This window comes from Salmo salar, chromosome 01 (genome assembly GCF_965601325.2).
Source record: "Salmo salar chromosome 01, fSalSal1, whole genome shotgun sequence".
Classification (NCBI taxonomy): Eukaryota; Metazoa; Chordata; class Actinopteri; order Salmoniformes; family Salmonidae; genus Salmo; species Salmo salar.
This window is the reverse complement of record NC_138291.1, coordinates 13,298,483-13,322,513: the sequence shown is the minus strand read 5'-3', so window position 1 is coordinate 13,322,513 and position 24,031 is coordinate 13,298,483. Positions and strand designations below refer to the sequence as shown.

The 24,031-nt window shown below is 44.4% G+C and overlaps 1 protein-coding gene across 4 annotated transcripts in view; it reads right to left on the bottom strand.

Annotated features, from left to right (window-relative positions):
• Window positions 1-24,031, bottom strand: part of LOC106562166 (leucine zipper protein 1) — a 63,342-nt gene that overhangs the window by 2,142 nt on the left and 37,169 nt on the right. For 3 of the 4 annotated variants that reach the window (XM_014126884.3, XM_014126960.3, XM_014127109.3), the window contains 2 exons: window positions 11,164-14,365; window positions 3,026-3,306 (listed from right to left, as the gene is read on the bottom strand). In XM_014126884.3, coding sequence (XP_013982359.2) covers window positions 3,067-3,306; window positions 11,164-14,130 — 3,207 coding nt within the window. In that variant the 5' untranslated portion in view covers window positions 14,131-14,365 and the 3' untranslated portion in view covers window positions 3,026-3,066. The other variant, XM_082966197.1, reaches the window with a different exon arrangement.

The window sequence follows — 24,031 nt, the reverse complement described above, 5'->3', positions numbered from 1 at the left end:
GCTGATTTAGCTTGCTTATATATAGATCGGGTACTACCTGTTTGCTGAAATGAGTGCGAGAGGGTGAAGTTTGTAACGTGTCTCGAGCACTTCCACTAGGTGCTGAAACACCCTATTTTCAACCACCGAGAATGGGCGCATATCCACGACTATAAACATACCTACCGCTCTTGTAATTTATTTGGCCCGGTCAGAATCAGCTGTGAAGGGCTGCTTGAATGCATAGGTTGTGTTTTTGTTGTTGTTGTGCGTTTACGTCGACGTAAACGTGTCAACATATTTGAGGTGTTGGCAGCTGCATAGGCTATTCTGGTTGTGCAGTGGAGACATATACTCTCTCTGTCCATCACCGTTGTAGTCTACTGGGAAGCCAAAATGTTACCAAACTGGAGACTTAAACAATGGAGAATCTCCCTGGTTTATCAACCCCACCCACTCACCATAGTACAGAACTAGTTCCCGGCTGCAAAATACTGGCCTTCTAGGCAGAGTTGCAAAGAAAAAGCCATATCTCAGACTAGCCAATAAAAATAAAAGATTAAGAGATGGGCAAAAGAACACAGACACTGGACAGAGGAACTCTGCCTAGAAGGACAGCAACCAGGAGTCGCCTCTTCACTGTTGACGTTGAGACTGGTGTTTTGTGGGTACTATTTAATGAAGCTGCCAGTTGAGGACTGGTGAGGCGTCCGTTTCTCAAACTAGACACTAATGTACTTGTCCTCTTGCTCAGTTGTGCACCGGGGCCTCCCGCTCTTTCTATTCTGGTTAGAGCCAGTTTGTGTCGTTCTGTGAAGGGAGTAGTACACAGCATTGTACGAGATCTTCAGTTTCTTGGCAATTTCTCGCATGGAATAGCATTCATTTCTCAGAACAAGAATAGACTGATGAGTTTCAGAAGAAAGTGCTTTGTTCTTGGCCATTTTGAGCCTGTAATTGAACCCACAAATGCTGATGCTCCAGATACTCAACTAGTCTAAAGGCCAGTTTTCATTTGTGCTAACAATAGCAAAAGGGTTTTCTAATGATCAATTAGCCTTTAAAATAATAAACTTGGATTAGCTAACACAACGTGCCATTGGAACACAGGGGTGATGGTTGCTGATAATGGGCCTCCGTACGCCTATGTAGATATTTAATTTAAAAAAAATCTGCCGTTTCCAGCTACAATAGTCATTATCAACCTTAACAATGTCTACACTATATTTCTGATAAATTTGATGTTATTTTAATGGACGAAAAATTTGCTTTTCTTTCAAAAACAAGGACATTTCTAAGTGACCCCAAACTTTTGAACGGTAGCGTCTGTATACATATAAAAAAGAAAAAAAGAAAAGTCCTCTCACTGTCAACTGCGTTTATTTTCAGCAAACTTAACATGTGTAAATATTTGTATAAACATGAGATTCAACAACTGAGACAAACTGAACAAGATCCGCAGACATGTGACTAACAGAAATGGAATAATGTGTCCCTGAACAAAAATCTAAAGTAACAGTCGGTATCTGGTGTGGCCACCAGCTGCATTAAGTACTGCAGTGCATCTCCTCCTCATGGACTGCACCAGATTTGCCAGTTCTTACTGTGAGATGTTACCCCACTCTTCCACCAAGGCACCTGCAAGTTCCCAGACATTTCTGGGGGGAAAGGCCCTTGCTCTCACCATCCGATCCAACAGGTCCCAGACCTGCTCAATGGGATTGAGATCCGGGCTCCTCGCTGGCCATGGCAGAACACTGACATTCCTGTCTTGTAGGGAATCACACACAGAACGAGCAGTATGGCTGGTGGCATTGTCATGCTGGAGGGTCATGTCAGGATGAGCCTGCAGGAAGGGTACCACATGAGGGAGGAGGATGTCTTCCCTGTAACGCACAGTGTTGAGATTGCCTGCAATGACAACAAGCTCAGTCCGATGATGCTGTGACACACCGCCCCAGACCATGACGGACCCTCCACCTCCAAATCGATCCTGCTCCAGAGTACAGGCCTCGGTGTAACGCTCATTCTTTCGACGATAAACGCGAATCTGACCCTCACCCCTGCTGAGACAAAACTGCGATTTGTCACTGAAGAGCACTTTTTGCCAGTCCTGTCTGGTCCAGCGACGGTGGGTTTGTGCCCATAGGCGACGTTGTTGCCGGTGATGTCTCGTGAGGACCTGCCTTGCAACAGGCCTCCAAGCCCTCAGTCCAGCCTCTCTCAGCCTATTGCGGACAGTCTGAGCACTGATGGAGGGATTGTGCATTCCTGGTGTAACTCGGGCAGTTGTTGTTGCCATCCTGTACCTGATGTTCGGATGCATCGATCCTGTGCAGGTGTTGTTACACATGATCTGCCACTGCGAGGACGATCAGTTATCCGTCATGTCTCCCTGTAGCGCTGTCTTAGGCATCTCACAGTACGGACATTGCAATTTATTGCCCTTGCCACATCTGCAGTCCTCATGCCTCCTTGCAGCATGCCTAAGGCACATTCACACAGATGAGCAGGGACACTGGGCATCTTTCTTTTGGTGTTTTTCAGAGTCAGTAAAAAGGCCTCTTTAGTGTCCTAAGTTTTCATAACTGTGACCTTAATTGCCTACCGTCTGTGAGCTGTTAGTGTCTTAACAACCGTTCCACAGGTGCATGTTCATTAATTGTTTATGGTTCATTCATTAGTGTTTAAACCCTTTACAATGAAGATCTGTCAAGTAAAGATCTGTCAAGTTATATATATATATATTTTTAAAAAATCAGCAAAAAATGAAATATCCCTTTTTCAGGACCCTGTCTTTGAAAGATAATTTGTAAAAATCCAAATAACTTGACAGATCTTAAAAATTAAATTCTGTCAGGTTCACAGTGCAGACCGAACCGAGCTCCCCATACAGAACGGTTCGGGACGAATACGTGTATCGTTACACCCCTACTAAACTTTATCAGACAATATATATCAACCTCAGACATTAAACATACTCTTATCAATAAGCAATGCTAGGCCAGACAGCAGGTTCCTGGAACTTTGCTTTGACATATCCTACCTGGATATTATGAAGCGGAGAGACTAAGACGGTTGGCCGGTTTAGTCGTCGGTCTGACGATTGCTCCACTGTCGATTGCCGCGCCCGGTCCTTCCCTCCGCCCGGCCAGCATGACCCCTATTGGACAAGAGCGCTGGTCTGGCAGCTGTGGTCCTCGTCCCTCTGCTGGACCCTACCTCTGTCCTGGAGCTCCTCTCGCTCTCCCTCTCATAGGGATCTAGGTCACCGGGCGCCGGCCTTGTCCTCCACGACCCAGGGTTGGGGTCCGTGTCGTCAGCAGCCTAGTCACAGCGAAACAGAAACAACACTTAGAGAGATTAACTTAACAGCCTGTGAGAAGGGAAATCTTGGCAAGCCGAGGCGACTGTGGATATGGCCTCTAAACATGGGGAGAAAAAACAAGATACCCCAGTGATATCATTTACATGGGCTTCGACTAGCAAATGAGCCCCCTATAAAACCTACTTGCGTACTTTCACGCAACCTCAAATGACATTGTTCTAGGAAAGTGATAGATGACAGTGCAGTTCCTAAACGTCTGAAAGCGAAGGCCTATGATTTCAGTTTAAAAAGGCTGCAGTACTGTAACTATTAACAGTTGGCTGGAATCCCATCCTTCCTGCCGCTGCAGAACGTTGCCAATTACCCTTAATGGCCGCTCTGCATTTCCCAGGGACGACGGGCAGGCAGACAGGAAGCCCGCTACAACGCAAGGGGCTGCCAAACTGGCAGGGCAGGCCAAACATGGCAACTTCCTGTTTTATCACCCCAAAGGGAGGAAATGACCAGAGTACATTCTGCATTGATTACAGCATTACCACCGAACAGTTGGGTCCCACTGTACTTCGAGTGTAATCATATGTAAAATAGGCTTCATGAACACCAAATGTATAATGGAACACCAAATGTACACCAAACCACAGCATTATTTTCTGAGCCATCTTGACATTTTCCTGTGGATGCGGATAGTTGACACGACTCCTTATTCTAACAAAAGTGAATGAAAAAGTTTGCAGTTTGGGTGGACCTACACTAAAGTCTAGTCTTCCAGTTCAGTGACCTAAATAAGCAATGTGTGCAAAAATACCAGAAGGAACATTCTCCCAAGTCTGTTCCCTCTGTGTGAGGTACTAGGGACATTACTAAATCTTAATTTCAGAAAATATTTCTGCTGGATGAATGTCACATTTTAAACGTTGTTAGGCAATTTGATCTGCCACATGAGCAGAGGAAATGTCCTAGGAACGCCAAGTGCTGAAGCCCTCACAAACCTGCTTTGTTCACGCTTCACTCAAATATCTTATGATTGGTATTTTTCGAAAGTAACAATAAAAAATTAAAAACATCAAATCCAGACCCACTTTTTGTTTTGAGATTAAGTGAAAAATTTTCTCCTTGTGCAAATCTTTGCTAATCCCGTATGTGTTACGGAAAATAGTACATTGGTTTTCTTGAGTTAAAACAGACTTGACAAAGTCTCAAATTCACTCAGTTCTCAAAACACCCCTTTAGGCAGTAGTCACTCATGACAACATGTTTGTCTTATACAGCACGGAATCAAAGGCCAACCATCACAGAAATAGTTTACCTTCGAGGACAACACAACTGGAGTGTTACATGCCTTGCAGAACAAACCATTGCTTCGACATGAAATATGTCTTGTCTTGGTTGTGTTTTAAAAGTCCATGACTTGTGTTCCCTGTTAGAAGCGAACTGTGCCAAAGCTCGGCTACAAGCAGACAATGCTCAATACACCCAAGGTAATACGTTTCACAGAAGCCTTAATTCAAGCTGCTTATTAACATGAATGTTTTCGAGTGCTTTGTCCAGGAAAGAATTTAATAGCTCTAACATACCTTGTGGAAACCATTCCTCAAAACCTTTCTTACAGGCCATTGGCATCTCCTCCGTCTGACGTTTTAACCACCTACCAGCTCTTGTCCGTGGAATCCTCCAAGTTCAACTCCAGCACAGATTGTTTTTCCAGGCTTTTAGGTTAAAGTCGGGGTCGGAAACCAACCAGAATGACCACAAGGGCCCTGCGTTTCACTTTGTTGCCACTGGGTTTGACTGACTTGCACAAAGGATGTTTTTGTATCTTGATCAGCCAGATCAACCAATGGTCCACAGCCAACCATAAGTTCACAGCCCATTCACATACCCATCTGAGGTTTAAGTTTTACAATGGGCTGAAAATACAACACTGACGTTCTGTGCTGTACCTGAAGGTAAGAATGGAGGGTTAGTGAGGCTGTGTGCAGCCAGTCAACATTAAAACCACAGAGACCATTATAATTTGATGCTATACTGCTGTCATGACTGTGACATTTCAATGGATGAAGAGATGTCCCTCTAGGATGTCCCTCTACGATGAGGGGGTCAAACAAATGACAACCATATAAATTATATATGACCTTCATACTCAACTGGCGGACCACGGTCCAGATCCGGACCCAGAGCGGGATCAAAACAGGCCGCAAGTCCCAACTACCAAAATAAAAATGGTTGGGAACTCAGTCGGGCTACCACCCATGGTATCATAAACACACAAGACATGGAACATTTTGTAGATTTGGAGGAAAGGAGTGTTAAAACCCAATGCAAAATGTGTAAAATTGCAGGAAATGTGCTTTATAACAGCAAAATGTTCTGCCAACAAGAGTAATGTGAACAGGTAGGGATTTATTACTAGACTGATAAATGACAAAATCCATCCGGACCATTACCACCTAGGAAATGTGTGTGACCGTACCACCTCAAATGGTACTGGAGTACACCTGTTATATGGGATGAATAGCCAATCAACAAGCTATCTACTGATAGATAGTCACCCTAGATACCCAAGGACATCAAGTGCTGTGTCTTCTCTGAAGTGACATGATTGTGTGGGGCTAGCCTGGCTAACTTAATTTGGGTAATAACAGACAGTGGTTAACCTCTTGGGGCTAGGTGGGACGCTAGCGTGCCACCTGTGGTGCACTCCATCAACAGCAGGTGCATTTCAAGAGCGGCAAATTTGAATCCAAATAAATGTCAAAATTCAAATTTTTCAAAAATACAACTATGTTACACCATTTGAAAGATAAACATCTCCTTAATCTAACCACGTTTTACGATTTCAAAAAGGTTTTACGGCGAAAGCATAAATTTAGAGTATGTTAGGACAGTACATTTACAAGAGTTGTGTGTAATGTTTTGTCAAGTCAAAGACAGGGTCACCAAAACCATAAAACCAGCTAAAATGATACACTAACCTTTTACAATCTCCATCAGATGACACTCCTAGGACATTATGTTAGACAATGCATGCATTTTTAGTTCTATCAAGTTCATATTTATATACAAAAACAGCGTTTTACTATGGCATTGATGTTGAGGAAATCGTTTCCCTCCAATAACCGGCAGTCAAGTCAGCGTCACAAATTAAATAATTAAAATTAGAAAACATTGGTAAAATATTATATTGTCATTTAAAGAATTATAGATTTACATCTTTTGAACGCAATCAACTTGCCAGATTTAAAAATAACCTTACTGGGAAATCACACTTTGCAATAATCTGAGCACTGTGCCCAGAAAAATACGCGTTGCGATACAGACTAGACGTCATGTTGGGGAGATCTAAAATCGAAAATACTATGTAAATAATCCATTACCTTTGATTCTCTTCATCAGATGTCACTTCCAGGTATCACAGGTCCATAACGAATGTAGTTTTGTTCAAAAAAGCTCATCATTTATGTCCAAAAATCTCCGTCTCGTTAGCACATGATGTAAGCCAGCCGGACTTCTCGTCATGAACGAGGGGAAAAAATATATTTCCGTTCGTTCAAACATGTCAAACGTTGTATAGCATAAATCATTAGGGCCTTTTTTAACCAGAACATGAATAATATTCAAGGTGGACGAATGCATAGCCTTTTATAACGTATTGGAACGAGGGTACCCAACATGAAGTAGCGCGCCAGGTGTCTAATGGGACATCACCGTTCCATGGCTCTTGTTCGGTCAGATCTCCCTCCAGAAGACTCAAAACACTTTGTAAAGGCTGGTGACATCTAGTGGAAGCAATAGGAAGTGCCAAAATATTCCTAAACCCCTGTGTTTTTCAATGGGAGAGGTTTAAAGTCAATACAACACATCAGGTATCCACTTCCTGTCAGAAAATGTCTCAGGGTTTTGCCTGCCAAATGAGTTCTGTTATACTCACAGACACCATTCAAACAGTTTTGGAAACTTTAGAGTGTTTTCTATCCATATATAATAAGTATATGCATATTCTAGTTACTGGGTAGGATTAGTAACCAGATTAAATCGGGTACATTTTTTTTATCCAGACGTGCAAATGCTGCCCCCTAGACCCAACAGGTTAAGAAGTCAAATTCAATTTCTATAATCGAAAACTGATAGGAAAATTTGGGTGCAAAAACTTTGGCTGATCAATGATGGGAGATAGAGGCTTCATGATTGACAACAGTGTATGGCAGGTTTGCCTAACACTGATTGATATGGCAAACCAGCACTTTTACTGAAACGTTGATTAAATGTGCACTGTCCCTACAAACAGAAAAATAAACTCAGACTCAACCAAATAAATGAAACATCACCCGAGACAGCAGAGCTGTGTATAGACAAACAATGAGAGAGATGTGCATCAATAACCACCATGGACATCTCACTAACAGTTGACATTTGACACTGCAATCACTGTCCATGATTAATCATAACTGTAAAAGTACTACCATTTGACAATAATGTGGTATTCATGCCTCAAGCCCTTTACTAACGAATAGGAAATACACAACCGGAATAAGAGAGGACGACTGCCTTTAGTGAAGTTCACAGAGAAACATATTGGAAATAAGCTCTGTTTACTTATAATCCCATTGCCTGCAGGAGGGTGCCAAGGGCAAGCGACAATGAGTGACTGAAACACACACAGAAAGCAAAACAAATTAGGCCGTTCATCAGAAAGGTTGGGCGTCAGGATGATAAATTGAAGGTTATTTAAGCAATAAGGAACTATGAGTAACCTGGAGAAGCGGAGACTAATTGTGATATCTGAGGCTCTCTCTGCTAAGCCTTGGACTTTCTATTTTAACCTTTCTCTCTCTTTTCTGTCATTTATCACCATATGTCCTTTATTTCTTTATTTTTTATTTATCTAGGCAAGTCAGTTAAGAACAAATTCTTATTTACAATGACGGCCTACTCCGGCCAAACCAGGACGACGCTGGGCCAATTGTGCGCTGCCCTATGGGACTCCCAATCACGGTCGGTTGTGATACAGCCTGGATTCGAACCAGGGTGTCTGTAGTGATGCCTCTAGCACTGAGATGCAGTGTCTTAGACCGCTGAACCAGGGTCTGTAGTGGCACCTCTAGCACTGAGATGCAGTGCCTTAGACCGCTGAACCAGGGTCTGTAGTGGCACCTCTAGCACTGAGATGCAGTGCCTTAGACCGCTGAACCAGGGTCTGTAGTGACACCTCTAGCACTGAGATGCAGTGCCTTAGACCGCTGAACCAGGGACTGTAGTGACACCTCTAGCACTGAGATGCAGTGTCTTAGACCGCAGCGCCCCTCGGGAGCTTTCTAAAAGCAACTTACTGGTAAGTCATCTTTCAAATCCACTCTAACCCTAACCCTAACTCCCCCCCCCCCCCCCCGAGGATCCTAATTGCCATTATAAACTGGTTACCAACGTAATTAGAGCAGTAAAAAATTGTTTTGTCATACCCGGGGTATACTGGCTGACATACGACAGCTTTCAGCCATTCAGCATTCAGGGCTCCAACAACACGGTTTAAAATGGTTAGGAGGGGGGGAGGGGCTCTATAAGGCAGAGTGACTGTAATTATAGATCTAAGGGCCATGTTGCCGTCATGTTCTTTTTTTAATGGCTCGCTTGGCTGGAGATGAAAGGCTTGGTGGAGGGCTTGGTGCTGGAGCCCTCTGTTTGTTCTGACTGAGAGGAGCTGGGTGTGTTGCACAGTATCAAACCGAACCCCATCGACCAACCAGATAACCCAGAGTGACAATGACCCATCTGCAGATTTGTGAAAACAGGGAATCCTGAACGCCTTGACCCCTGACCAGGCAGGTCACTGTGGGTTTGTGACCCCTAATCCCCTCCTAATCAGCTGGACCTCAGAAAAGTACAGTTCAGTGGCTACGACTACAACAACAAGCATCACTGTTGTGTGATGACCCATCAGATCTACAAAATCCTGCTTATTGCTTGTATTAAATAAACAGAACTTGAGTTAGGAGTTATGAAGCAGTTACGAATGACACAAAAACAGCCCAGGAAGACCATTTCAATGACAACTTCATCAATAAGCTTGTTTTTCCCCCCTTCATAGGATATGCACCATGGAATATGAATATGAATGTGGCTGATGGATGATAGGGGTGAGGGGCATGGGGGGGTTGTGACTGGCAACATCAATCTTCATCTCTGGTTATGTCCAGTTTATCTGCAGGAAAACACTAGATTCCCATCCACTAGGCTAGTTTGTCAGTGTGACAAATTGAGATGTTATTGTAGCCAGTTCCCTCAGTTTGCTAGTGTTAGCGTAGCCACTTGACAAACAGCACACTATTGGACAAGTCATTTTACTGTGAGGCAGTTGTCATTTTTACCTCATCTATTTGATGCCCTGTATAATCTTTAACACGTCTAGAGTTGTACATCTCCCCACTGTAAGTGGCTGTGGATAAGAGTGGAATGATGAGGCCCTTTTGGCTCGAGAGTATTCAGACAGTTCTAGACATGCATTTCAACTGTGTGTGAAACTAAAAGCATGTTATTCTATGTAGTGGGGGGGGAGTGTGAAGTGTGGACAGAGCTAACCATTGATGGGTAGACTCACGTATGCATGGTACTCAGCACGGTACATTCACATTGATTCTAAAAAGTCAGCAATGCGATTAAATCTTCCACATTTCTGCATTCACATAAGAATGCATATTTTTCTTCACGTCAAATACATTCTTATCTCGCTGTCCCAGTGCATGTCAGATTGACTCACTGTCTACCATTTAGTGTGAACAAGCTCGTATCTCGTCTGTGCTTTAATAAAAGAGGTGTCAGACAGATGAATGACCAAGCGTCCCTGTCAAAACAGCTGACACAAGGCCTTCTCTCACACATAAATCGACCAGACTACAAGTCATGCTTAAAATATTAATCTGAAAATCTGACACCAGAGACTTAATTGAATTACAATGACGAAATCTTCGAAAAACAGTCGTCTGCAGTGCATTGTAGGAAATGGAGTCAAACGGAGTCGAGATACATGGAGGTGAGCCTTTGAACAATGCTAATCTTCAATTAGGTCAGGAATAGGACACCGGCTTGGCAGGGCACAGTTGGTAAGCTCAGGAACAAAAAATACAAGCAAGCTGTTTTCTTTCCCTTGAGTTTTTTCTAACCTTTTTCCTGTTGAGGTATTTTCATTTTCATCCTCCCTCTTTTGTTGTCCTACCCTTTTCTCTTTGTGCTTACTTCGGCATTAGGAATCAGGTTCAGATAACTGCTGTGCTAAGATTAAAGTTTTAGGCCTGGCGTCAGTGAAGAAAATTGCACCTGAACACTCATTCAAAGTGGACACACCAGAAAGCTACAGTTGGTGTTTTCTGGAGTATATTTCCAAAGATTAGCAATGTAAGTACACATGTATATGCTGTATTGCCATTGGCAAAGTACAAGTAAAGAGAGTACTTTTAAATGTAGGAATGCACTCGGAGCCAAGACTCAAGGCCGTTTTGGTGCCCAACATGTTCAGAGATTTAGTTACAGTAAAAACAGAGAAAACATCCCCCTCTTACTCCTTAGAAATAACAAAAAAATTACTTGTTTGAGGCTTACAAATGATCTGTCCTCATGTAAAAGTTCCAGATGTAATGTGTCAAGACCAAGCTTAGACATCCAACGTAAACCGTATGAAAATATATGTTGAGCACCACTGCAAAGACATTGTAATCATATTAATAGAGACAAATATCTCTGAACCTTGCCTAGACTCAATGACCAGATAGGCAACAGGCTCAAGAGCTATTGTAAGCAAATGGTGGAAGTATAAGAACACTAGTTTTCTTAAACAGGTTTGTAAACAGTACAGAAGTTGTCCTCACCATGGGTTGTGTCCGCCAGGGAACAAGCTTCTGAGAGCTGACAGGCTCGTGGAGGATACTCATCTGCAGACCTCCCTCTGTGGGCAACAGGGAGCTTTTGCTCCGGCACACTGGCTCTGCGACGTCCCTGGTGGTCACCACACTGTTGTTGATCCTGCGCATATACACCTCTGCTGGGGAAGGCTTGGCTGTCCGTGATGTAGCAGCCCTTGTGGCGCTTACCGTCTCCTCCGAGTCCAGGATGGTGGTGGCGCGGTAAGCCCTCCACGTGGTGGCCGACTCTGCCTCGTCCTCAGTGCCCATCCCGTACATCCTGGCCCCCCGGCCAGGCTCGTCCACGGATGCCGCCCCCCTGTTCTTCCAGGTGCTTCGCACCGTCACGTTTCTCATCTCTGGGAGGCTGTCGTCCTGGGAGGTGTGGTGGCCATGGTGTTGGCTCCTCCAGCTGGTGACGGTGGTAGTGCTGCTACTGCTGCTCTCGAAACCCGACTCTGTGTCGTTGTTGAAGTCGTAGGTGGTCTCCGGTGACCGGAGGCTGTAGTTGCTTCGGGGGAGTAGGTGTGTCTCTGCACAGGTCATCCCTAGCACCCCTGATTCGTCAGGGCCATCCATGGACAGCCAGGGTGTGATCTCTCTCTCGGGGTTGGAGATACTTCCCCTGTGCTCACTGGGGCCGATGACGATATTGCTGGTGGACGTGTGGCGTTCCTTGACTGGTGGCTCGCTGGATACACTGCTGCTGCGGCTGCTGGTCCTGGAAGAGTTGGGATCGTTGGGGTAGATAGTGATGCTACTGGTAAGGACTGGTTTCGTGGAGATTTTGGGCTTGCCATTGGAGGAGGTCAAGGGCTCTGCCCCACCTCTGGATATCATGACTTCCTTCCTATCAATTTCCACGATGGCTGGCTTGATGACTGCCTTTGACCTCAGGGCTTCCCGTGGGCTGCAGACCCTGCGGAGCTCTATACCTGATGGGGTGTGAGTGGGCTCCAGGGATTCTCCTTCTGCCACCAACAGCCTGTGCTGCTCCTCGTCAATCGAGCTCCTGGTGGAGGAGCCCTCTGACTGAGAGTCCTGTATGCGACAGTATCTGGAGCACTTGGGAGTGGTGGAGGTTCTGCTATTCAGTGCTGTCACCTCAGGCACAGGTTCTGGTTCCGAGGGCCTGGACCCAGGTGATTCAGTCTCAGAGGCCGAGGAGTGGCCCTCAGAGCCATGATCACTGACCACTGGAGACACGTGGGACTTGTAGGCAATGTACGACCCATTGGCTTTGGAGAGGTTTGACACTGGAAGAGCCTCTTGAACCTGGTCCACAGACTCCAGGTCAGACACAAATGCATCCTTTTCAAGTGGGGAGACACTGTTGCTCTTGCTTGAGCTTTCAGGCACCACATCAGAATTGTTCGACTCACTGTCACTACCGACATACAATCTAGAAAACGTATCAACTTGGCTTTTTTTGCTTTCATTCTCACTTGGTTTCTGAGATATCTTCCATGGCTTCTGGTCATTAGCTGCTGGAGGGTAGCGACTAAGAACAGAGAGCTTCTTGCGGTCACTCAAAGATGTGCCGACAGGAGTATGGGCTGCTCCTCTTGTTGTTTTCTCCTCTACCCCTCTGCCTATTTCTTTCACTCCATTGTCAGAGGAAGTTGAGGTTCCAGTCTTGGGTGTCCTCCTGCTCTTGTGTGCAGGACTGAGTGCCCTCCTGACAGACTTTGGAGAACCTTCCTCAGAGTTGCTCAGTTCTTTGCTCCTCAGCTTGGTCTCCATCTTGTGCTGCGGGGACAGCTCTCCGCTCTTGTACTTGGGGGTGGCTGACTCTGCAGCAGGCCTGTACTTGGGCTTGACCTGCCTGAACCCACCCCGGACATTGATCTCCTCATTCTCTGCCTTGCCATTCTCAAGGACCTTTGCTGAACTGCTAGGTCCTCCATTGCCGTGACTGCTGCCTCCACACAGCTGCATTCTAAGCTGCTCCACCTGATCGTTGAGTGCTCGGCTACGGGATCTCTCCTGTTGGAACCTCTCCTGCAGCTCTCCATTCTTGGACTCTGTGTTCTTAAGATCCTCCTCCACCAGCTCCAGCTGCTTCAGCCGGTTCTTCAGCCTCTCCACTTCCTGGGTGAGTTCCTTGACTTTGTTGTCTTCTTGGCCATCAAGTCTGTTCTTCTCATTCTCTGACTTGTTCCTTAGCCCAAAGTCGTCGCCCAGTTTCAGGTAGTCCAGGCTCTTCTTGCGCCCCAGCTTGCCGGTCAGGCCGGATGAGAGGTCGTCTTCAATGCGTCTGGGATCTACCGGGTCAATCCTGTTCTGACGCTCCAGCTTTTCTGTCAGTTTTAGTATAAGCTTCTCATCCTCCTTTTGCTTCTCCAGGAGTCTCTTCCTCTCACTCACAAAAGTCTGAGTGAGGCCCTTGAGCTTCTCCAGCTCCCCTGCCAGGAACAGCTCTGCCCGGTCCAGCCTTACCTCTGACGTGTCCACTTCCTTCACACGGTCCTTGAGGGCCTCCAGCTCTGAGGATAGCTTCCGGGTCAGATTCTTCTCCTCGTTGAGACTGAGGTACAGCTGGCTGCAGTCCGACTTGCTCTTGCTGAAGGCCTCTTCCAACTTCTCCAGCTCAGCCATTCTCCTCTGCAGGCACTCAATCTCAGACTTGAGGTCCTGGGTCAAGCTCTCCTCCTCCTCCAGTTTCTCCCGCACCGTACGGCAGAGGTCCTCTGCCTTGCACACCTCCTCGTCCTTGCCTTCAATCTTTAGCAGGCGCTTGCGCAGTCCCTCAACGTCGCCCAGCATGGAGGAGTTGCTGCCCTCTGCCTGGATGATCTTGTCCTGCAGATCGAGCAGCTCATCTTCTGACTTCTGGAGCTTGTTGGTGGCCTCCTCAAGCTCGTCCAGCCGTCGCCCCAGGCTCTGCAGCTTGTGCTGCAGGTGGCGACTCGTTATGTCTTTGTTTTCAGACATTGCAGAGATTATTGCTGTTGTCCTCTTGATGCAAAGGGGAAATTATTTGAACACTTTTTGGGAGGTCCACATTTGTATGGCAATCCTTCTCTGGTTAAAATGTCACAAGCTTATAATGATGGGTTGTGTCCAGTCCCTTTATCCTTTCCCCACAATGTCTTCTCCCTTTTTCCTTTGGTTGGGTCTTATTCCTTCAACTTCCCTCAGCTTGATGGTCAACATGGGTGTCGATCATCTGAGAGAGAAAAAAAGGAACAGAGTTATAACAGAATTCACCACAGTATTGAATTATTACTCACTGACCCAAATGTCATTGAGTATTAGCAAAACTGAAAGTAACTTGAGAAATAACACGTAACAAGTAATTCCCTACATTTTCTACATTCATTAGCAGGCATCACACACTAACATAATTAAGTCCAGTTTGCTGAGATGTAAAAAAGAGGCCTGAATATGGTGAAAGCGTGTAGCTCAGAGAGGGAGAAAGAGCGATAGGGAGAGAGAGAGAGAGAGAGAGAGAAACAGGGAGTGCGAGAGAGACAGTGAGAGGGCTGGTTTGCCTGTAATTGATTTCACAGTTACGCCCGATTACTGCAACACAAACCATGAGAAGAGCTGGGCCCAGACAAATACACAACATAACGCAAAGGACCAGCAGATGGGTGAGAAGAGCAGCAACATAATTCTGCACGTACACACATGCAGGTGCTCATATAGTCAAATGTACACAGTAACCTAGACTGAAGATTAACAAGATCACGACAACCAAACTGACAGACCATGGAAGTTAAAAATATGCTCCAACTGCAATTCTACGAGGATACATTTCACCTTGCCTTCTCTTAAGGACACTGGAGACTGGATGGTAGCATTCAAAAGAACACTACTCCCAACTTCTTGCATCCTGCTGCCTCCAATGTCCCAGCATTGATTTCTCACTGGCGTTTCTGCTGACAGCAACGGCCATAGGGCATTGCTACACACCACTCACGATTAGGACAACATAGATAAAAACAGTCCATATTTCACAGGCAGACCAGGAATATCAGCAGGCGTCCTTTTCTATTGGATGTTCAAACTATAAAATGGGGACATTAGTCCTCAACCTATTACCATTTACAACAGCACTGTTAATATGAAATATGAATATGAAACCTACACAAAACTACTGAACAGGCACCTGGTAACCCCCTGGTGGACTGAACAGGCACCTGGTAATGGTAACCCTCTCTGATGATGGTAATGCGGAACATTAACACAAAGAACCAGCTTGTCAGGCAGCACGTCATGTATAAATCTAATCGTTGATGCTTTCCTCCTATGCATGACTCAGGTGCTTGTCTAAAACCATATCCCCTCCCCCACTGGGAATATCGAACTAGGAGCGGACGTCATCTGCGCACACAATCACTTATCGACTCCACAGAACCCACATCCATACCTTTCCTTTGCGCCCCCTCCTCCCGATTCAATTAGCCTTTCTAAAAGCACAGCTGTTCCTAACAGTAAGGGAGCCAGAAGGAAAGTGATATGTCAAAATAAGAGGGCTGAACTTAGTAGTAGAGAAAAATGAATACTAGAGGGATTGAGTTTGTGAATCCCACAAGGTCAATGACGAAAACCCGTGAATGCCTTTTATCCAACAAACTAGTCATCACACTACAATAACCCTTAGGAGTAACACTCTTAGGCCTAACTTGAATCCTTCCATCTGTCTTTTGAATGTTGGCTTACTGTAAAACGTATTAAAAAAGGCCCATTTCAACAGAGACCAATTTTTTTTCTCATTTTGTGTAATGCTCCACAACCACTCCGCCCACATTTCATTAAATGGCTTGTTCCAACATTCCCATAGTGTAAATATGGCAATGATTATTTCATAAAACATCACATTTTAAAATCAAAGCATTTCGCTACCGAGGTTTAATTATTCTCCTCTTTCATGAGGTCTGGCGGTTTTGTAATCTTTTAGGGATTGTTGGGAGTCTATAAAATAATTTTAGCTTTCAAATTGAAAATAAGGCACAACGTATTAGCAAGGGTTCCGAGAACTGCCTGTCCTGTGCCAAAACACCTTATGAAATAAAACAAATTTACTCTCATTTAACATTACCTGTTAAGTCTGGTATTCACTGATGCCATTCCCTCTTGAGCATCTCTCATAAAGTCAAGTCTCTCGGGTCAGGACAGATGAAAGTAATCCGATCTCGGTCCAGGCCTGGTCCAAATGGCCCCAGGGGCCGGACTCCCATCTTGGCAGTCGCGCGTGCTCGCCCCCCCCCCCCCCCCCCCCAATCGCGGTGCCAGGTCGGTCCCTGCCTCCTCTCTTAGACACGCATGCCAACCGTGCCAGCGAAAGACTTCAGAACCAGCAGTGCGTGCAAAGCGACTCTGACACGGCGACCTCTGCCAAGGCAATCAACATACCTACGCTCATCAGAGCCATGGCCTCATTAGCTGCATCATGCCAGTCCAATGGAGGGGCAAAGAAATGAGTCTCAGGCACAACGTGAAACCACAAGACTGCACACCCCTGGGTACCCACGAGGAACGAGAGGAGCTACACCCTTTCATATGTTGGCTTCTCTAGATGCCTGTGCCAAATGCCAAGCATTCTAAATGATTGCTCGAATGTTATCACAAAAAGTGTCTTCATTATCATGGCACAATGCCACAGGTGTGGAGTTGTTTGGGCAAGAACAGGTTTGGAAGGAGGTGGTGGTGAGACAAAGGAACACCCCATTTCATTTCCGAGAAAACTTTGCTGTGTTTGTCGATTATGAAAAACCTGGAGGGGGGCAGCGACAAATGCCAGTATTCCTGAGCACATTCCTCACAAATGTGTCTGTTCAGAACCAACCAAAGCACTGCAGCAAGAGGGATGGGCGCCTGTGAGGGACAGACAGAACGAGCATCCTTACTGTGCCGGGCATTTGATTGACAGAGTCATTTCCGGTCAATGTATCGACATTGACCGGAAATGCATTCTCACAACCCTTCTAGAAAAACATGTCCAGAACTTGCTTCTCTACTGTACTCTGCACCGTGAACAACAGAGGAAAAAGGAAAAAAGTTGAAAATAGGTCACCTGTACTCAGCTCCCGCTTAGGCTCCCTCCATTTCCTAAAATCTGGAGGGGAAGTGCATAACTTATCATCTCACCTCCTTTTTAACTCTAATTACTGTCATTGAGATGAATAAGGTCACGGCATGGGAGCTATGGGGAAGGGGGCACCGAGCAACTGCCAAAAAGCCCTTCAGCGGGTGGTGAAGATGGCCCAGTACATCACTAGGGCAATTTTCTAACCAATACAAGACCGTCTCAGCATCATCAAGGAACCTACACAACCCAGCCACAAGCATTTTGCTACATACGCAATAACATCTGCTAAATACGTGTGACCAAATGCTTTATTTTATTTGTTCACTCCCTTACCGTCGGGCAGATGGTATCGGAGCATGAGGTCTGATAGAAACTGTCTCCGAGCCTGTTGGTATCTACAAGACTGCTGAACACTTGAACTGGACTGACCATCTGCACTGACTCTCCACTACAAGCTCTCACAGTCTCAGATCAAAATTAGATGTTCATCCATGTTTCTCAAAACGTTAAATTTATTCCAAATTTCAAAGTGTTTAAGTTCAGACATTAACTCTGAATGTTTAAGGTTATGTTTGGGCATTAATGCCTAACCTTAAAAATTTGGAGTTAACTCCAAAATGGTTAACTTTCTATATGCTGGATTTGAACATGCTACCTTTGGAATCAGAGGCGGCTGCTTACACCCAAAAGTGAAAACAAGCCAGTGAGTACAAGAGTGAGGGAACAGGACAGAGAGATTATAAAAGATAGAATTGGGGAGTAGAAAACACACAAGAAACCGAAACTGGAGGAGCAAGAGAGCGTCATCAAGACCAGGAAAGGGACAGAGAAAAAAAGTGAGAGGAGTAGTGAGAGACGAGTGAGAGAGAGGGGCCAGATCGGGTACTGCCGCCAATGACGCCAAAGCGTTTTGGAAGAGAAAGCACTCCCAGCCACCGGTGAACTAAAGTGGGCCGCTGTGCTGTACCAAGGTTACAATCATGCACCATATCATTAGGGCCTTAGCTACTCTTCCTGCCTGCAGCTCCCAGTACATTCTGTTCCCTCCATGAAAGAGGGAAGAATAGAAAGAGAAAAAAAGGACAACTTTCTCCTGCACTTGAAGTAGGGTTGCAGAATTCCGGGAACTTTCAATAAATTCTTTGGTTTTCTAGAAATCCTGGTTGGAGGATCCAGATTCCCTGGTTATTCCCTCCTGATTCCGGGATCCTCCAACCAGGATTTTGGGCAAACCAGGGAATTTATTGAAAGTTTCTTGAATAGTGCAACCTTATTTGGAAGTCTAGACTCGGGTTCTTATTCCTCGTAAACATTTGTTAATAACCGTCGGCTCGGTGCCCCTTGCCAATGACAATGGCTTCAACCTCATCTTTAGATGGTCTGTCTGTCTCTGTGTCTGTAATATTAGCTTAGACACTGAGGACTCAAACTGTGGGCCTCTTGGCTGTCCTCAGTTGTGCTTCTGGATACTGGCAGGCCAGCGGAAGCCACAAGATGGCGGCAACCTGATGCCTGTGCTGCATTTTTTTTGTTTTTCCAAGAAAGAAAACCATCCTATAATGTTCGGTTCTGTCGTTTCCTGTCATGTCACTTTTCCTTGCTTTCTTTTTTTGTGGCAAAAAAATGTTAAATAAATGAAAGGAAGTTTGACGTTTCAATAGAGCCACAACTCAAACTGAAAGCCTGTAGTAGCAGTTCATAAAAGGGAACTGAAATTGGACAACAAAAACTAAATACATGTTCTTTGCTTTCCTTCTTGAGAAATGGGAGAAATGACTGCTTAGTATGAGTAAAGAAATGTGGTGTAATACTGTGTAAACAAAATGTCGCTCAAGAATGTTGATACTTAAGTAAATTTAGTCTGACCACATAGCAACATGGCGACAAAGCAGATGCCCCTTTCTGGGTTGACATCAATACCAACTCAGGTGTTTAATTGCAAGCTTTCTGTCAAGTCTTTGTGGCTTTCTCATACCCTACTGGAAATCCAAGATGTTTCTGTGAATGAGCCAAATACTTAACTATGTTTTTCTGTCCCTGGTTATATGCCAGGTTAACTAAAGGATGGACCAACAGACAGAATAAAACAAACTTGATGGACCTGAAAATCAATGACAAATCAACCATGTTTACTTCTTTCCTTCCTGGTAAAATCAAGACTTGATAACAGCCTGTAGGTGGGACAAGAGTGGACACGTCCCTTAACGATATTGATTGCGCAATGTCAGCAATTGTTACAACTGCAATGTTGCAGTTAGGGCTGTAATGATTATGGAATTTTAGGTAATGATTAATTGTCATGCAAATAGCCACGGTTATTAATTGTAAAAACATGTTTTGAGCTATGACATACCTAATGAATCCAACAACTTTAGTGACACACCAGTCTCAGAAATGAATGGTTTTAAGCTTCTCCTCCTGACCATGCACGTTCTGCCCATAAAAGGATCAAATTTACCCACTTCATATAGAAGTGAAAAACTGCCAATGGGTAAACTATATCTACTTGAATATAAAGTTCAATCCCTCTTCTATTAAAACAAATGCATTAAGAGGATTGTTTTAAGTTCCCGGTTATAGTCCATAATTATTGTTTACGCGGTTACACAATAATTGTGCCAGCCTTAGTTACAGTATTCGCTTTGCCTTTTCAGAGGAAAAAAAAAAGTACAAAATAAGTTCTCCTTTCACATCGTCACAGGTCCGTCCGTGCTACAGACCAATGCAGAATCAAAGAAATAAAAAGACACAAAAACAGCCTGGTGAAGTCCTTACATGGTTATAATGATCAGGGATGAAATGTATTTGCCCCAGGCTCATCACTCCCCTCCAAAACCTCCCCAGCAAAACAGAGCCTTTTCTGGGTCCCACAAATCTGGGTATGCAGCCTCCCTGCTGTGTTCCATGTCTATGGCCAAGGCCCAGGCACAGATACACCCAGGCCCTGCCTCCATCTGCCAGCAGCATATCACTCACAGAGACAGACATTGAGTAAAAGCAGGAGAGTGAGCGACAGAGGCGGGTAAGAAATGGAGCAAAAGAGAAAGCAAAAGAGAGATGAAAACAGAGGTGTATGTACAGGGGAGCTTTGGAGAGGGGGTTTACGGGGGATTTATAACAAGAGCCACGTCAGCTTTCATGCCAGAGATTATTCTGTCCCTCCAAAATGTACGACCTGATTAAGGTCATGACTTTAAACAGCACCAATATAACTCAGAGTCCCTAGCAGCACGGCTGGCAACTGAACAGAAACAATATTAGCCATCAAAAGACAGAACCAAAACATTATCCTGTTGCTAGCTAGCCCTCTGGCAGTAGAAGACCATCGAGGAAGAAAGTGTTGTTTTCTCTAACCTGTTGGGGCTAGGGGGCAGTATTTGCACGCCCGGATAAAAAAAACGTACCCGATTTAATCTGGTTACTACTCCTGCCCAGTAACTAGAATATGCATATAATTAGTAGATTTGGATAGAAAACACTAAAGTTTCTAAAACTGTTTGAATGGTGTCTGAGTATAACAGAACTCATATGGCAGGCCAAAACCTGAGAAGATTCCATGCAGGAAGTGGAAATCTGATTTGTGGAATCACCTTCAACACTTTGCCTATGTAACACACTGTGAGTTAGGATTCATTTAGCACTTCCTAAGGCTTCCACTAGATGTCAACAGTCTTTACAAAGTGGTTTGAGCCTTCTATGGTAGAAACTGACCGAAAGATAGGCTTGGAAAGTTGGTCATAGAGGGAGGGCCATTACTACTATGACGCGGGCGCCCATGGGAACCCTTTTGTTCTGAAACGTTTAGTAACACAATGCAATCGTCCGCCTTGAATATTATTGAAGCTCTGATTGAAAAAGGCACTAAAGATTTATGTTATACAACGTTTGACATGTTTGAACGAATGTAAATATATATTTTTTTGCACATTCGTGACGACAAGTCCGGTGCGCCTCGTACATTATGAGTAGCCTTCGGAACGCGCTAACAAGGAGCTATTGGGACATAAATGATTAACTTTTTCAAACAAAACTACATTTGTTGTGGACCTGGGATTCCTGGAAGTGCCTTCTGATAAAGAATCAAAGGTAAGGGAATATTTACAATAGTATATTTGATTTTAGATGGTTCCAAGATGGCGCTAACCTGTATCGCCTAGCCTATTTTTCTGAGCATAGCATCTTGTTTATTGCATAGTGTGATTTCCCAGTAAAGTTATTTTTAAATCTGGCAATGCGGTTGCATTCACGAGATGTTAATCTATAATTCTTTGAATGACAATATTACATTTTAAAAATGTTTTCGAATAGTAATTTTGTAAATTGTAGCGCTGATTCACCGGAAGCATTTGAGGGAAAATATTTTCTGAACGTCACGCGCCGATGTAAATTGCTGTTTTTATATATATGAACTTTATCGAACCAAAAAATGCATGTATTGTGTAACATGATGTCCTAGGAGTGTCATCTGATGAAGATTGTCAAAAGGTTAGTGCTGCATTTAGCTGTGTTTTGGGCATTTGTGATGCATGCTAGTTGCTTTGAAAATGGCAGTGTGATTATTTTTGGCTGGGTACTCTCCTAACATAATCTAATGTTTTGTTTTTGCTGTAAAGCCTTTTTGAAAATCGGACAACGTGGTTCGATTCAGGAGAGGTGTATCTATAAAATGGTGTAAAATAGTCATATGTTTGAGAAATTGAAGTTATAGCATTTATGAGGTATTTGTATTTCACGCGACGCGATTCCACTGGCTGTTGACTAGGTGGGACGCAAGCGTCCCACTGGCCCAGAGAGGCTAAGCGCCTTTTCCTAGGCTTGTTTTCATTTCAAAGTGTCAATCCGCTAGTGAGAAGTCTATAGCTTTCTCCCGCTAAGATATGCATCTTCTCGTGATAGGAAAGGCACCTGTCAGTCTAAAAACAAGCAATGACAAGGAAACTGCTGGTTTGTCAGTCGACACTCTGTCCCGCCTCCCGGTACCTATGTTATTTGTGTGCGCTGTGGTTGGCTGCAGTCAAATTTATTTTCACGGCGGAGAGAGCATGATAATTCTTTGTCATATCCTGTAATGTAAGTGGTAACGATGAGTTGAAATCCATATAATTTTTGTTTTGTGGCACATTCATTTATTTTCATTCACGTGTTTCATATAGCCAGCCAAGGAGTTGGGGCGCAGTCAAAGCACAGTAAATAGCCTGACGACCGAACAGCAAGTGTTGACAAGTTCATAAAAAGGTGTCGAGATGACGGAATAAAGTCAATCTCCTATCCCTTTGTCATTCATAAATCTTACGACGTAGTTATATATCCATGGTATCGCGTCGGGACAACCAAAGATCTCGTTTGTATTTTCCTAAGCTCCTGTCACGACTTGCCAGTGACCGCTAAAGTGACTCGTCATGGGTTGAACGGATCTTTGAGGTCAATGTCGGCAACCGCATCGGTGAGAGAGCAGTTCATGTGGCTCCCTAATTTGCATACTGGTAGGCTACTGCTGCTTTTTGTCTGCTGATCAATAGGTAGTGGAGCGCCTCATTCCGCTCCAATATGATAAAATAAAAACAGATTGAAGCTGCAATTCTATATATAGTGTCTCATCAGGGAATCAATGTTTACTTGACAGAACAAACTTTTTTCTTAGGTTTTTGCCAGAATAAACTAAAATTGAAAGAGTACACTAGATTTTTTTTACTTAATTTATTGTGGCAAAAACAGAGTAGACTATTTGGCTGGCTACTCCATGTCCTTAGGGAAAACACTGGGAAGAGATATGGAGATCTCATCTTGATCAAAAGGGGAGGGGGAGGATATGAATACCACTGACACGACCACCACTCCTCCTCATGTTCGCACGCCAGTCACAGCCGCTTGTGAGCGTCTGCAGGCGACTGCGGTCCGTACGAGCCGTCATGGCTGTAGTCTCTAATGGGATGTGTTCACAGCTACCTCCAGCGACAACATTGGCCACCGTTTCCCAGGGCCTCGCAGCTGCAATTCAAAATATTTGTTCCCCCATACTTTAACCATGTCTGAAATGACAGCCAAGGCGCTCGAAAAACTTAAACTGTCAGATGGAATTGGACTGAAAAACTAACAGCAACTGGAGTGAGTGACCTGAGCGTCGGCCCTTTAGTGTAATATTAACAAAGTAAACACTTAGTTAGTACGTGGGATAGGACAAACTGTACGTACCAGCACACTTTGTCTGGGGTGCAGTAAGGGTCCGTGCTTAAATCTGAATAAATCCTAGACTTATTCACAGTGCTGCAGGGTGACATGGCGTTAGTGTCTCTTGAGATATTGACCGACTCTACAACTCTGACACCGTCTGGGGCTGAAGGGCCAGTGAAAGACAATTTAAAAACCACACAATTACTAGGCCCTTGTCCTCAGGTTGGAGTCATGGACAGACACATTGACCACGTTTACACGTGCACAGTATTCTGGATAGTAGCTCATATCGCACTTAAGGTCTTATTTCGATATCCCGCTCACGAGTTTCCCTGTATCCATGAAAACATAACATTCGTCATTTAAGTTCATATAAAATATGGACACTGACTGTAGGCCTATAACCTCTCACCTTGTAGCATTATGTAATATGAACTCCTGCAGAATGATGTATTTCTTGCAGTAGAATTATACAAATGTTCATTTTGTCTTGGGAACAGGAGTGGAAAAATATGATTTCTTTGTTTCAGCATCTCTTGAAAAAATACAAATGAGTGTGTAATGTAGTTGTGAGTTCTAGACTGTACACCGTGGTATTTGGAAATAGCCAAGGGATGGTTTTTCAAA